Genomic DNA, 12341 nt, shown 5'->3' with positions numbered 1-12341 from the left:
TGTGCTGCTTTTCGGGGGAAATTGCACATTTGCGTGCTCTTTCGGGCCAAGTGTAGCATTTAGCTGGCAAATGGAAAATATACAGTAGCACTGGAAACAAACAGAGCAGAGCAGATTTTGTAACATTTTAAAATATATATGGTGTTAGTGAAATGAGTGTGTTAAGGAAAGTAGCATTTCGCATTTGTCATGGCAAAAAGATTTTTTCCAAGGCAAATTTTCCGTTTTCCTGGCAGAATCAAAAAGAATCATTTTTACAGAGAATATCGCACTTATCGTGTTTATAATATGGCATGTACATGACAAAATATAGTGTTAATTGGAATCATATCATAGTTTTTTATTTTTACAGACAACATAACACAAAATCTGAAAAGTATCTTTTGACAAATATGGACCTTTGTCATATTAAGGTGATTTTGATGGAAATGCTAGCATTTATGTAGCAAAACCGTGTTTTATGGCAAATTCGTCATTTTGGTGACATTTTATTGAAAGAGAATACAGCGTAAAATTGCAGCGTGGTTCTTGTTTGGTGGTGAACCGACAAAATATATTGTTTTCTGGACAAAAAAATGCACACTTTTTTGTCCTGTTGTGTTTTTGGTGGCGTGAAAGGACGCCGCTCCCCTCGCAGCAGGTGGCCTTGCGAGCCGACGTCCTCTCCTTCCCATTATCAACAAAATGCAATTCCTCGCAATTGTTTTTGCTATTTGATTTCTCCTTTTCCACGCAGATGCGCGACGAGATGCCATTAAAAGTCGCCGCGTCCTCTAATTCAAGCGAACCCCGACGAGAACGCGCTCTTATCTGCCTCGTGCCCCCCACCAGCGCCCCGCCTCCCCCTCCTCCTCAGTAATAGGATAAGTACAGTATTTGGACCACAGTGGGTCCCCCTCACAAGCCTGCTCGAGGGTTTGAGAGGGGGGTGGTCGGCTTGATGGGTTTGGGTGGGGTGGGGGTGGGGGGTGGGGGGGATTTCAATATAAGCAAACAATGGAGCACCCCCTTCCCCACCTCCGCATTTGTCTTGTGAAATAGCTTTAGGGGGGAACGTAGAAAAAAAAGATGGTTGGGTGTAGACCTCCACCAAGGCCCAACAATGCTCATTTGGATCAGTACCAAGTTGTAAATATTCATGGATAACCTCCGATTGTGTAGAATTTTGACATACAGTTTCATGCACTGAAAAATGCATGAGAAAAACGACCAAAGAATTTTGTCAAAAAACTTGATTTGAATCCAGAGCCACACCAAAAATGAAGAGAATCCTCTGCCTTTTTTAAAATCAAAATTCATGTGCTATTGACTGAGAAATTCAACCAAAATCCCCCACATCCCACCCGCAACATGGAAATGGCTTGTGTGATTTTTGTTGCTCACTAACAAATCAGCAAATGGTGATCAAATGGCGGACTTGCTGAGAAGCTAAAGCGCCGCCTTGATTGGAACCATTTCCATGGAGGTGTGCTCATTCATCGTGTCAACAAGCGGACGGCGTTCAAACGCGGCCGCGCCTTTGTGCTTGGCCTCATTTCGGGAATTAAGCCTTCACACCACCCTCGTCGCGCTCCACCTTGTTCAAAAGCTCTCGCCGCATATTTTGCCAGCCTCAAACATGCCAAGCGCCGCGCCGCGCTACTTTATCGCCAGCACCGATAAGATAAACGTCGGATCTGTGCAATTTAGCTCACTTATCTGGCCGAGCCAGTCAGCACAAGCGAGGCGGGTGTCACTTTTACTTTGCGCTGTTTATTTCATTGATTCCATTTGCGGCACTTGCCCACTCAATTGGACCCTCCCCCTTGATTTTTTTTTTTTTTTTTTGGGGGGGGGGGGGGGGAGAACCTCAATTCCCCCACACTCTCATTTTCACTTTCATTTTCCCTCCCTGGCGTTTTTCCCCCTCAGTGGGACGACTTTTTCAAGATAAGGCCTGGTGGCTTCTTTAATGTCGAGCTTCAAGTGCTTTAGCCCCCCCCCCCCCCCACACACACTCTCGCGTAATGCCCTCATATGGCCTTCCGCCGCCATCTTGTATTGTTGCAGGGGCTACTCTGTATTTGTCATTTGTCAACGCAGGAGCAAAGTGATCACGACAGTAAATGCATGAAAAACACTTCAAATAAGAAATCGAATCATTAGCGTAAAAAGTCATTTTTGGACATTTTGGGGAATTAAGAAAAAACACAACAAATGAAACAAGAAAAGTGCAGTTAGGATAGATGTACAGAATAAATTTTTGTAAGCACTTTGGCATTTCTTAATATTGTGACAGCGAGTTCAAAACGACTTGGGCAGTTACGCTATTAGGCTAATGAAATGCACAACAGTTAAGTACAGCAGAAACTGAGATCCGATTTTTATTTGGAATATGGTGACATTTTGTTTATGTGTAAAAGCGCCTTCTTCTGTTATACACGGAGAGATGAGCTTTGTCTGTCAGGGAGGAGTTCAGTTTAGCCTGGGTAGTTAGCGGAGCGTCTGTTTTCCCCGGGTCACCTCCATAGGTGGCGCTGGTGAGGGCCTGTTGGCTCCGTCAGTGTTTAAGGGAAATAAACGCCAAGTATCCGAGTAGAAACGACCCCCCCCCCGCCTCGTCTTCTAACTGCAGGCGCAGGCCTTTAATTGGTAAAATGCTGATTTTTTTTTGTTGATGGGGAGAAGGATTAGGCCGCTTATCGGCGTGGAGTATCTCGCCGCGAGATGAAAAGAGTGCGCTGAATTACACATGCCAACTGTGCCCCCCACCCCTTGCAGCTCACCCCTCCCTCCCCTCCCAACCAACCACCGCCTCCCCGCTCGTCTTTTGCCTCGCCTCCCCGCGCTTTTACAACAAAGCACTCTGACGAGTGACATCACAAAAGAGCGTCTGATTTATTAGGCGGCCATTTGATCAAAGCTAAACGAGGTTGCGGCTCCCGAGGCTTGCCGTGTAAACATTCTCATGCATGAGGGGCCGCGTCCCACCGAGACTTCAATAAGGATACGGGGATCGGCTACGCTTTGTGCGTCCTGCTATTTCATCCATCGAGCTGTTTTATTTCCCCAGCTGGTTAACGGCGAGTCCGTCCCAGGTGGCAGCTGATCACATTTCAGTCACATGACAGACAGACAAAGTTGTCGTCCAATAAAAAGCGCGTACCGTGCGTGTTCCCCCACATTTGCCATCCGCTTGTCACCTTGCTGTTTTTGTGCTCAGGTCAAAGCCTTGTGTAAAATGAAAGTAGCGCTTTGGCGCCATCTTGTGGTATCTGGAGTCAGGAATTATGTTGAAGTGAGCGGAGGAGCTTCATTTAGATGGGCCATTGTCTTGACTAATCTAAAAGTGTTGCTTAGGTGACATCTTTAATACGCTAAGATTTGAAGGTTGCGGCTGCAGTCATATAAGTCGCAGAGGATAAAGAATATATGCCCATGAGTGTTGTTATTTTGCCTCTCTACGTGTGTTGCTGCATTGTTGAGTTCAAATATGAGTTGTTCAGAGGTTTATTATTGGGGTTAGCGTTTTGTTCGCCTGTTTTGCATTGCCTGTTAGCATTAGGCTAGCAGACTTTTGTAAGACAACACCGCATGAAATGATCGTTTGCCGTTGAGTTTTATGGTAAACCTCCACTGCGGTGGCATTAAACAGCTTGAAGCTTGTTGCTGCGTGGAACGGAATCAATTCAACTCCAAAGTCAGGGTGCCACCGTCGAGGTAATTATCCAAAATTTTAGCAGGGGCGGGGGGGAGTCAATCACTCGCGGTCTTTGGTGCCTTGGTTCAATGAAGGTCGGGAAACGCAAGACTGAGAAAGCACGCGACATCAGCGTCCCGTTTCCCCCACCCCCTCCCCGTATGTGCTCCATGTCAGCCGCCTCCCCCGCTAAATCCATCTTGGTGGCGTTTTTACAGTTGTGGTCCGATAAGCTGGCAGGGGGAAGATGAATAAGCGCCGCGCCGCCGCTATCAGCACCTGTTGTCGATGTAGCCGGCGCTGCTCAGCATGGAGATTATTGATCCAATAAGAATTGCCATTAGCTTTCCCCTCTCGCTGTCAGCTGGCCGGCTCATGCATCACATCCGTCAAGCGCCTCCTCCACCTGCAGAAACGCGCGCGCCAGCGCGGATCCGTCCGCCACTCCGCCGCGCCGTCCGTCCATCGCTCTCGGGAAGATATCGAGCGGCCGGCCGACACGACCATCGCTCGCCGCGGGGATTCCCTCGCAAAGCGGCGGCTAAAGGGCCTCCGACCGAGGAGATCAATCTCAGGAGGCGGGGGGGGGGGGGGGGGAACTTCACTAACGCTCATCGACCACACAATCATTTTCCATGGGATTAGTCTTGTTTTGTCACTTTAAAATGAAAAAAGTGCCATGTGAGAGTAATGGGGGGCCACTTTCCAATGAGCGCAGTTGTTCTACCACACGAGGCCTGGAGGTACGAGCGTTGCCGAAGTAGGATACTTAGTGGGTCAGAGTCGGGCCAAGGGGGCGGGACAAAGATGCCATTGTCAAGGGAAGGGCTGTGGAGGCCTGCCCGTTCGGGATGTGACCCTAACAACTCCAAGGAAGCGCTTTTTTTTTTCTTCAGACTTTTAAGAGCTTTCATTGTCCACGGTCTCTTCAAGACTGTTCAGATTGGCTGCCGAGGTCAATGCGCGGTGTAAATTGTCTCCAATTGAGGCATGTTGGTGACTTCAGCCTAAAGGGTCTCACTCATAAAACACTTTGCCTCTTTCAAAAGCTCATTTGAGCCGAAGATTGACCCTGATCACGCCCCAATTCCTAAACCTGACCCTACTCAAGTAGGGGATCAAAAACCTGACAACAACAAATTTGTTTGATACCCTAACCCAACCCTTTTCTTTATTGCCTATCCCCTGATCCAACTGCTGACCCTACACAAGAAGGTGAGGGAAAAATTGGAAAAACGAAGTCTTTGATGCCCTAATGCCATACCGTACCTAACCTCAAACCCCAAAACTCAACCCTAATCCAAATCCTGCACAAGAAGAGATTCAAATACCTGAAAACCAAATTGATGCCCCAACATTAAGCCCAACCCTTTTCCTTTTACTAGAGCTGTTCCAAAATATCATGTTGTTTTCCTTGACGGACGGAAGCCTCCTCGCTGAAACGTGTTCATGTATGTTTGCAGCACATCAACAACGACCACATCCACGGGGAGAAGAAGGAGTTTGTGTGTCGCTGGGAGGAATGCTCCAGGGAGCAGAAGCCCTTCAAGGCCCAATACATGCTGGTGGTCCACATGCGGCGGCACACCGGCGAGAAGCCTCACAAGTGCACGGTAACACTCGGCCCCTCTTCCGACTGACTCCCCGCGGTGCGTTGATGTGACACCAAAGGAAAGTGTAAGACGGATGCTGTCTCGCTTCCAGTTCGAGGGCTGCGCCAAGGCTTATTCCCGTCTGGAGAATCTCAAGACTCACTTGCGCTCGCACACGGGCGAGAAGCCGTACGTGTGCGAGCACGAAGGCTGCAACAAGGCCTTCTCCAACGCCTCGGACCGAGCCAAGCATCAAAACCGCACGCACTCAAACGAGGTACGCTTGCACTTGCTGCACCCAGTGAGCGTCGCCTTGATGTTACGTCGCTTGAGCGTGCGCCTGGTGCAACCGGTGCCCCGTCACCCACCGGCATCTCACTTTGTCTCCCAGCAAAGCGCGCTTGAATAAATTGCATTCTGTACGTGTCCATTGGCAGAAACCGTACGTGTGTAAGATCCCCGGCTGCACCAAGCGCTACACGGACCCCAGCTCCCTGCGCAAGCACGTGAAGACGGTGCACGGGCCCGAGGCGCACGTCACCAAGAAGCAGCGCGGCGACTACCCGCGGCCGCCCGCGCAGCCCCGCGAGCCGGGCGCCAACGGCCAGGGCCACTCGCCGGGGCAGCTGGGCCCGGGCGGCTACGCCGACCAAAGGGAGTACAGCAACCACGTTACCTCCAAGCAGGACGACTGTCTGCAAGTCAAGTCCATCAAGACGGAGAAGCCCATGGTGAGACTCTAGCTCAGGATGGCCTTTGAGTTTGTTGGTTGTGATGGAATGCCAGTTGGTGTCCCCCTTGGTGTGGTTCAGTTGGCAACTTCACCGACCTGGTGGTCTTGCTTCCAAACGCACCCAAGCACGGCCGTGCGTTCGTCTGTACCCTGCTGCCCCCGCAATCGTATTCTGGCATGAGGGCCTTTAGTTGACGACCGAGTTCTCTGCCAATCGTGGCAATGTAACACAAATTTGTACGTGGGTTAGAACGTGCCGTAATTTCTCACTAGCCTGCACTAACTGTCGTAACTACAACAATAAAGTGCCACGGCAGATTTATTGCATCTTTGTTCATCGCAACCGTACAGGTGGAAGATTTTGTCAAAGCGAAATAGCCAGTGAGAACACCAACTGCACCAGGGGGGAACCAAGTTTACGAAGCCAACAAATTGTTGGTCTCTGAATGAGCCAAAATGTCTTCTAACAAGTGCCTGTTCTCTTCTATCCGATGCTTGGCATTGTGTTTGTTGTCTTCTAAGGACAGTGGGTAATCAGGTGAGACGGGCGCCATCTTCTTTCACAGTCTGGTGACTCATCTCATTGCAAACGTGACGTTTTCATTCATGTTGGCCTTCCATTCATGTTCATGAAGGGGGTTGCCTGCCGGTCGTTTGCTGCATTCCGCTCCGCGCAACAGTAACAAGTGACAATGGCCGACCAAATTGTGACCAGAAAAAGTAAACGGGATGAAACGTCTCCAAACGCAGCCCAAAAAAAAAACCCTGAATTGGTCAGCAGATGGTGACGTCAGAGGCCTTCATCCTATTTGGCGGTCCTCCGAAAGCTTCCCGAACACAAAGTCTTCTTTTGTGCGTCTCAAGTGCACTTTCACTCCCTATGCTTGCACGTTCTCCGGCTTCCTCAAGCATGTTATATTGATTGGAGACTTTTAAACTGTCTGTCGGTGTGAATATGAGTATGAATAATTGTTTGTCGATTGTGTGTCCTGCAATTGACTGGCAACCAGTCCAGGGTGTACCCAACCGCCCCCCCAAATCGGCTGGGATAGGCTCCAGCTTTCTCAAAGGAGCAAAATCGTCTCCATAACATGAAATGTTAAAGGGACTGTGAAAGGTTCTAGGTGGAACACCGGGCCGGATCTTTTAGTTTTGCCACTTCCATGAGCATAAATCCATGTCTTTAGTCGTGAAAGCCCCAAAAAGGGATGTTGTCGTGCGAGTAAGTAAAACTCTGGTATGTCCCGCCATACGCCCCCACCCCACCCCCAGACGTCTCAGCCAAGCCCTGGCGGTCAGTCTACATGCAGCAGTGACCAGTCCCCCGTCAGCGTCTATCCCAGCGGTGGAGTCCAGCTTACTGTGAGCGCCGGACGCTCGCCAGGGGAGGGGCCAGATGAAGAGGAGGAAGAGGCGGAGGCGGGCTGGCGGGGCGAGCCGGCGCCCGTCATGGACTGCACCGTCTCCACGGCGACGGAGGCCGCGCTGACCCTGCGGGCGCGGCGCGGCGTGGGCCGCCCGCTGCGCTGGATGGAGCACCTGAAGATGGAGAGGCTGAAGCAGGTGAACGGAGCGAAGCCCGGCCCGGGGCCCCTGGTTCCCACGCCGCCCCCCAAGGGGTCCGCGCTCGCCGGCATCCAGGCCAAGGGTGAGTCCCGACGGCTTGTCACGCCTCGCTCTTGCTCTCAAAGACTGATGAAAAGCACCCGTTGACGCAATAAATCACACCTTGGCCGGATGAATTTTCCTGCCGTTTGTCTCGTGGCTCGGGCCAAAACATGGCAGCAGACACGCAAAGCAAGATAGCTTGTTTTATGGCCACACCTGTTGCGACACCCCAACACGCACACACTTGCTGTAGCTCATGTCCAGGAAAACGCAGAACTGTCTGGAATTGATATGCTTTGGCCTTGTCATTTTTTGAAGTCCTCTTTAAAAACAAAAAAAAAGCAAAAAAGGAGGTGCGTTGAGTTATAAAATCCATTGCTGTGTGTGTGCCTCCTCAGGATGCTGTCTGGGCAAGCCGTGGGCGTCAGCCGCTCCTCAGCCACCCGCTCCCCCGGAGCTGGGTGGCACGACCGAGTTAACGGTGCTCAACTTGCTGCGGGACCGGCGCGACAGCAGCGGGAGCGCCGCCAGCTCGGCCTACCTGAGCAGCAGCCGGCGTTCCTCGGGCATCTCGCCGTGCTTCTCCAGCCGCCGCTCCAGCCAGGCATCCCAGAGCGATGGCGCGGTGGCCGCCTCCCACCTCCGCCGCCGCCACAACCTCAGCTCTACCGACTCGTACGACCCCATCTCCACCGACGCCTCCCGCCGCTCCAGCGAGGCCAGCCACTACGGAGGCGGCACGGCGGTGAGCGGTGGCGCACTTTCAGGCAGTGTCTGTGGGGGCGCGGGGGGGAGCGGAGACTTAGGGGGTTCCCGGGGGATGCTCACTTTAACCCCAGCGCAGCACTACCACCTGAAGGCCAAGTACGCGGCAGCGACCGGAGGCCCGCCGCCCACGCCGCTACCCAACATGGAGCGCATGAGCCTCAAGGCCCGCATGGCCATGATGGACGAAGGCGGCGCCAATCCGTCTTTGCCGCCCCTCGTCGGGCCACACCGATGCCCCGAGACTACCAACGGTTTCGTGGGACATTTGGGCTTCAGGAGGAGGGTCTTCTACCCTGGCGAGGGACCCACGGCGGCCAACCGGAGGGCCAGCGACCCGGTGCGGACGCAGCCTTCCGATGTTTGCGCCCTGCCCCCCGTGCATCGCTTCAACAGCCTGAGCAACCTCCACCCTCTCCCGCCTCTCTCCCAGCAGCAGCAGCCACCGCCCCTCGACGTGCGCAATCTGAGCTTGCAGAATTACACCCGCTCCGAGGGGAACCTGCAGAGGGGCTTGCAGCACCCCGCGTTCACCCCAAGCATCGCAGAGCACGCCGCTTTGGAAGCTCTGGCCATGGAGGGTGACGGGGTGGCATACTCTCTACTCGGGGATGAAGATATACTTCCAGATGACATGGTGCAATATCTCCACGCCCAAGTCCAGGCAGACGGTGGACCATATGTGCACATCGAGGACCAAATATTCTCTGGCGAAAGGGAGAACTCGCAACACTCGATGGACGGAACAGAAGGGGCCAACTTCCAGGCCAACCATTGCCTCCAACAGCGGCAGATGGTCCAGAGGAGGAGCCCCAGCTTGCTTCCAATCCAGTGGAACGAAGTGAGCTCCGGTAGTGCCGACCGCTCTCCGCAGAGGGATCGCAACTGCGCAAGGTGGTCCGGCGGGCAGGCCTCGTCGGAGCCTTTCGGACGGTTCGGAAACATGGTGGTGCAGCAGAATGCGCCGCTGGGTTTCCACAACAGTTGCTCCCGGGCCGACCAGACACAAGGCCATGCGGTGGTGAAGCTGGAGACGGCCCCCAACTCATGCATGGAGACAAGAGGAGCCGCACCCGATGGCTTGGCCAGGCCTCACTTCCCCAAGGCCTCCGATGGACCTCTTCCGCACCAAGCTACCAGATCGCTGAACCACTTCCAGCAGAACCTCAACAGCAGAGTCTCCTGCCACACCTTGACTCGGGTCTCCATAGACAATCTCCAAAGCTTCTCCCAAGATAAAGTCCATCATCCCAATCAGCAAGGCCCACGCCTGCCCGTCAACCCTTACCGGAACTTGAGGAACCTCACTCCCAGAAGCTGCACTGAAATCCCGCAGCAACTGCAGAATGGTGGGAGCCTCTGTTCCCTGAAAGTGGAGGCTCCTGAACACGGATACCTCCAACAAGGCTTCGGTGATCCCATTTCCTTCCAGCAAACAGATTCCAAGGTAGCCTCATTCCCCACCGTGGAAGACCACTACTTGCTGGACTCCATAGATGGCGGCGGCGGTCCGGGCGACTCCATCTCCCTCCTGTCTCCCGCCTCCGACCAAGTGACCAGCACCGTAGAGGGCGGGACAGTGGACGGCGGGATGATGCCCACGGCGGCGATGGACGACGGCGTTGCTCTGGACTTTGGCACCATGATGGAGGACGGCTTTGACCAAGGCAGCCTGGTGTCGGGCCCGTTGAGCCCCTCCATTTTCCAGGGTCTATCCAGGACATCGTCGCGGCTAACCACCCCTCGGGCGTCGGCCACTTTTCCGGCGGCGGTAGCCGCGGGCGTCAACAACATGGCCATCGGTGACATGAGCTCCCTACTCAGCAGTCTCGCAGAGGAGAGCAAGTTCCTCGCCATCATGCAGTAGTGCTCCTCCCTTCTTTACTTTCTCCTCTCGGAGAAAAAAATGGTGTATGTGAAGGCAAAATACAGAATGAAAATGATGTACAGTATAAATGAATAATCGTTGTATTCCTTTTTTCGGGAATGAAGGCTGGATTTCAAGCCCCTCTCTTTGTATGACAATGTGAGTTCACTTCTTCAGACAGTATTCTTGTGTATTGTCACTGTTTTTGCTGTACACACTGTTGGTAAGAAAAAAAACAACATAGGAAGCTGAATAATAACGCATGTGCTTAATGCATAATAATGCACTCAAGCAGAAACACTGTCCTTATGAGCCGATGATTCCTGATCCACCCAGCCGCCTTTCTACGCCCACAAGCATTGACGAAAACGCAAAAGGTTTGCAATTTATCGCCGTCCATCTCTAGTATACGTGCTTTAAATTTGGTAGCAATCGGACTAAAGTCTCTAGGACCAGTTTAGCTTTTAAAGAAAATCTGGAAATGGCCAAAATGCCTAATTTAAACTGAATCACAGACTTCCCGTGTCTTTTCCTGCACGACTTCCTTCTTGAGACTTTTTTTTTTTTGTGGGTCTTCTCATGTGAGGAATCCCTAACCACTTTCAGGTTGCTAAGTCGTTCTGGCTTTGGGTATTGAATATTTAAAACTGTTTTGTGGTTTCGGGGAGTCATCAAACTTTTAGTAAATATTCAGACATTATTGTTGGTCTTTGAAGTAGCACCGGAAATGGTCAGTGTCAGACTACTTTTGTCTTTTTGGGCAATGTTTCTTGATAATTTTTTTGTGGGTCTTCTACCAAATTTCACATCGCTAAAGTGGCTTTGCTGACGGAATTTTCTCCACTGTAAATAGCCAAAATGACCCTGAAATGGCCGCTTCAATTCAAATCAAAATTGCAGACTTTTCGTGTCTTTTCGGAGGGTCTACTCATAAGCAACATTTCTACCAAATTTCAAACTGGCTTCAGTGACTGAATTTTCTAATATTTATTCGCTGGTTGCATCATGTTTTGACAAATTCAGGAAGACTTTTTGATGGCTCCTGATGGGAAAACGAGTGAGGAAAAGTTTCCCAGCCAAGATTTCCTGTCAGTGTTTCTGTCCAGTGATGTTTTTAAGAGAAAGTACAGTACAAAAAAAAAAAAAAAAAAAAGAAAACTAGGCTGAAACAATCAAGTATTGTGATTGAATTTGTCTGGTCCGGTACACCAGTGTATATAGTGTAACAGTGTTTTTATATTCTCCTTTTTCAGGTGCTTACTCACATAACATACTTTTGTCTTAATGGACAATGACGCTGGTCCAACAGCACATGATCTTATTTTTTATGCTGTACAGTGATATTTGGTTATTTTATATGATTTTGTTTTCTCCAAAGCTCTTAAATTCTGAATGTGTACCGCCGTCAAGTATTGCAGAGACGTCGTCGCCAGTGTTAGTCTTATTGTTGCCTTGCCTTTTATTTTTCATTTTTCATTTGTACGTGTGCGCAATATCAAAAGTAGTTTAGCGTCAAAGCAATGAGGTACAATTCTTGTTTTTTGGTACTTTTTTTGTTGTTGTAGCAGGGCATTGATGTTTTTTCTTCTGTTTTTAATAAATAATGGAAAAAAAAAAAGAACTGTTGCCTTCCAAAGGAGGTAATTGCATTGAGGTATGTGCCTTATACGTTTCAGTAAAGATAAGAAACACTGCCAATCTTCCATTGTGAATAATGAAGAACAAAAATAAATAAATGTGGGGAAAAAAACTGAACATTTATATTAATAATGTCCAGTTACGGGAAAAGTCCAGATTTGTCAAATGCATTGTCATTTCATTTTGTTTTACTGTGCTTTTGATATATTTGATATATATATATATAAAATATATATAAGTATACAAATCTATTAAGAAAAAAAAAGGTCCATACGTTTGGCTTTGTGTAGGAAAAAAGGGGAACAAACATCCTGGATGCCGGCAGAGGCATCCGGGCCCTGCGCTGGATGGGGGGTGGGACTCCCTCATCGGCCAGCCAGAAGGGGCCGCTCGCTCGATCGGCTCTTTTATAACTTGACTCCAAATGTTTGTATGGTTTTAATAAAAATGGAAATTATA

At 50.5% G+C, this 12341-nt stretch overlaps 1 protein-coding gene across 1 annotated transcript in view; it reads left to right on the top strand.

The window, feature by feature from the left end:
* The window catches only part of gli3 (GLI family zinc finger 3), an 84926-nt gene extending 72585 nt beyond the window's left edge, over positions 1-12341 (top strand). The window contains exons 11-15 of the mRNA XM_086020737.1: positions 5143-5292; positions 5384-5548; positions 5709-6002; positions 7277-7652; positions 8011-12341. Of these exons, the coding sequence (XP_085876863.1) occupies positions 5143-5292; positions 5384-5548; positions 5709-6002; positions 7277-7652; positions 8011-10244 (3219 nt within the window). The 3' untranslated portion in view covers positions 10245-12341. The remainder of the gene's footprint in view (positions 1-5142; positions 5293-5383; positions 5549-5708; positions 6003-7276; positions 7653-8010) is intronic.

This window comes from Filicampus tigris, chromosome 21, assembly GCF_054856515.1.
Source record: "Filicampus tigris isolate MCC_2025a chromosome 21, RoL_Ftig_1.0, whole genome shotgun sequence".
Lineage (NCBI taxonomy): Eukaryota > Metazoa > Chordata > Actinopteri > Syngnathiformes > Syngnathidae > Filicampus > Filicampus tigris.
The sequence above is the reverse complement of the archived record's forward strand: the minus strand, read 5'-3'. Positions and strand labels throughout refer to the sequence as shown.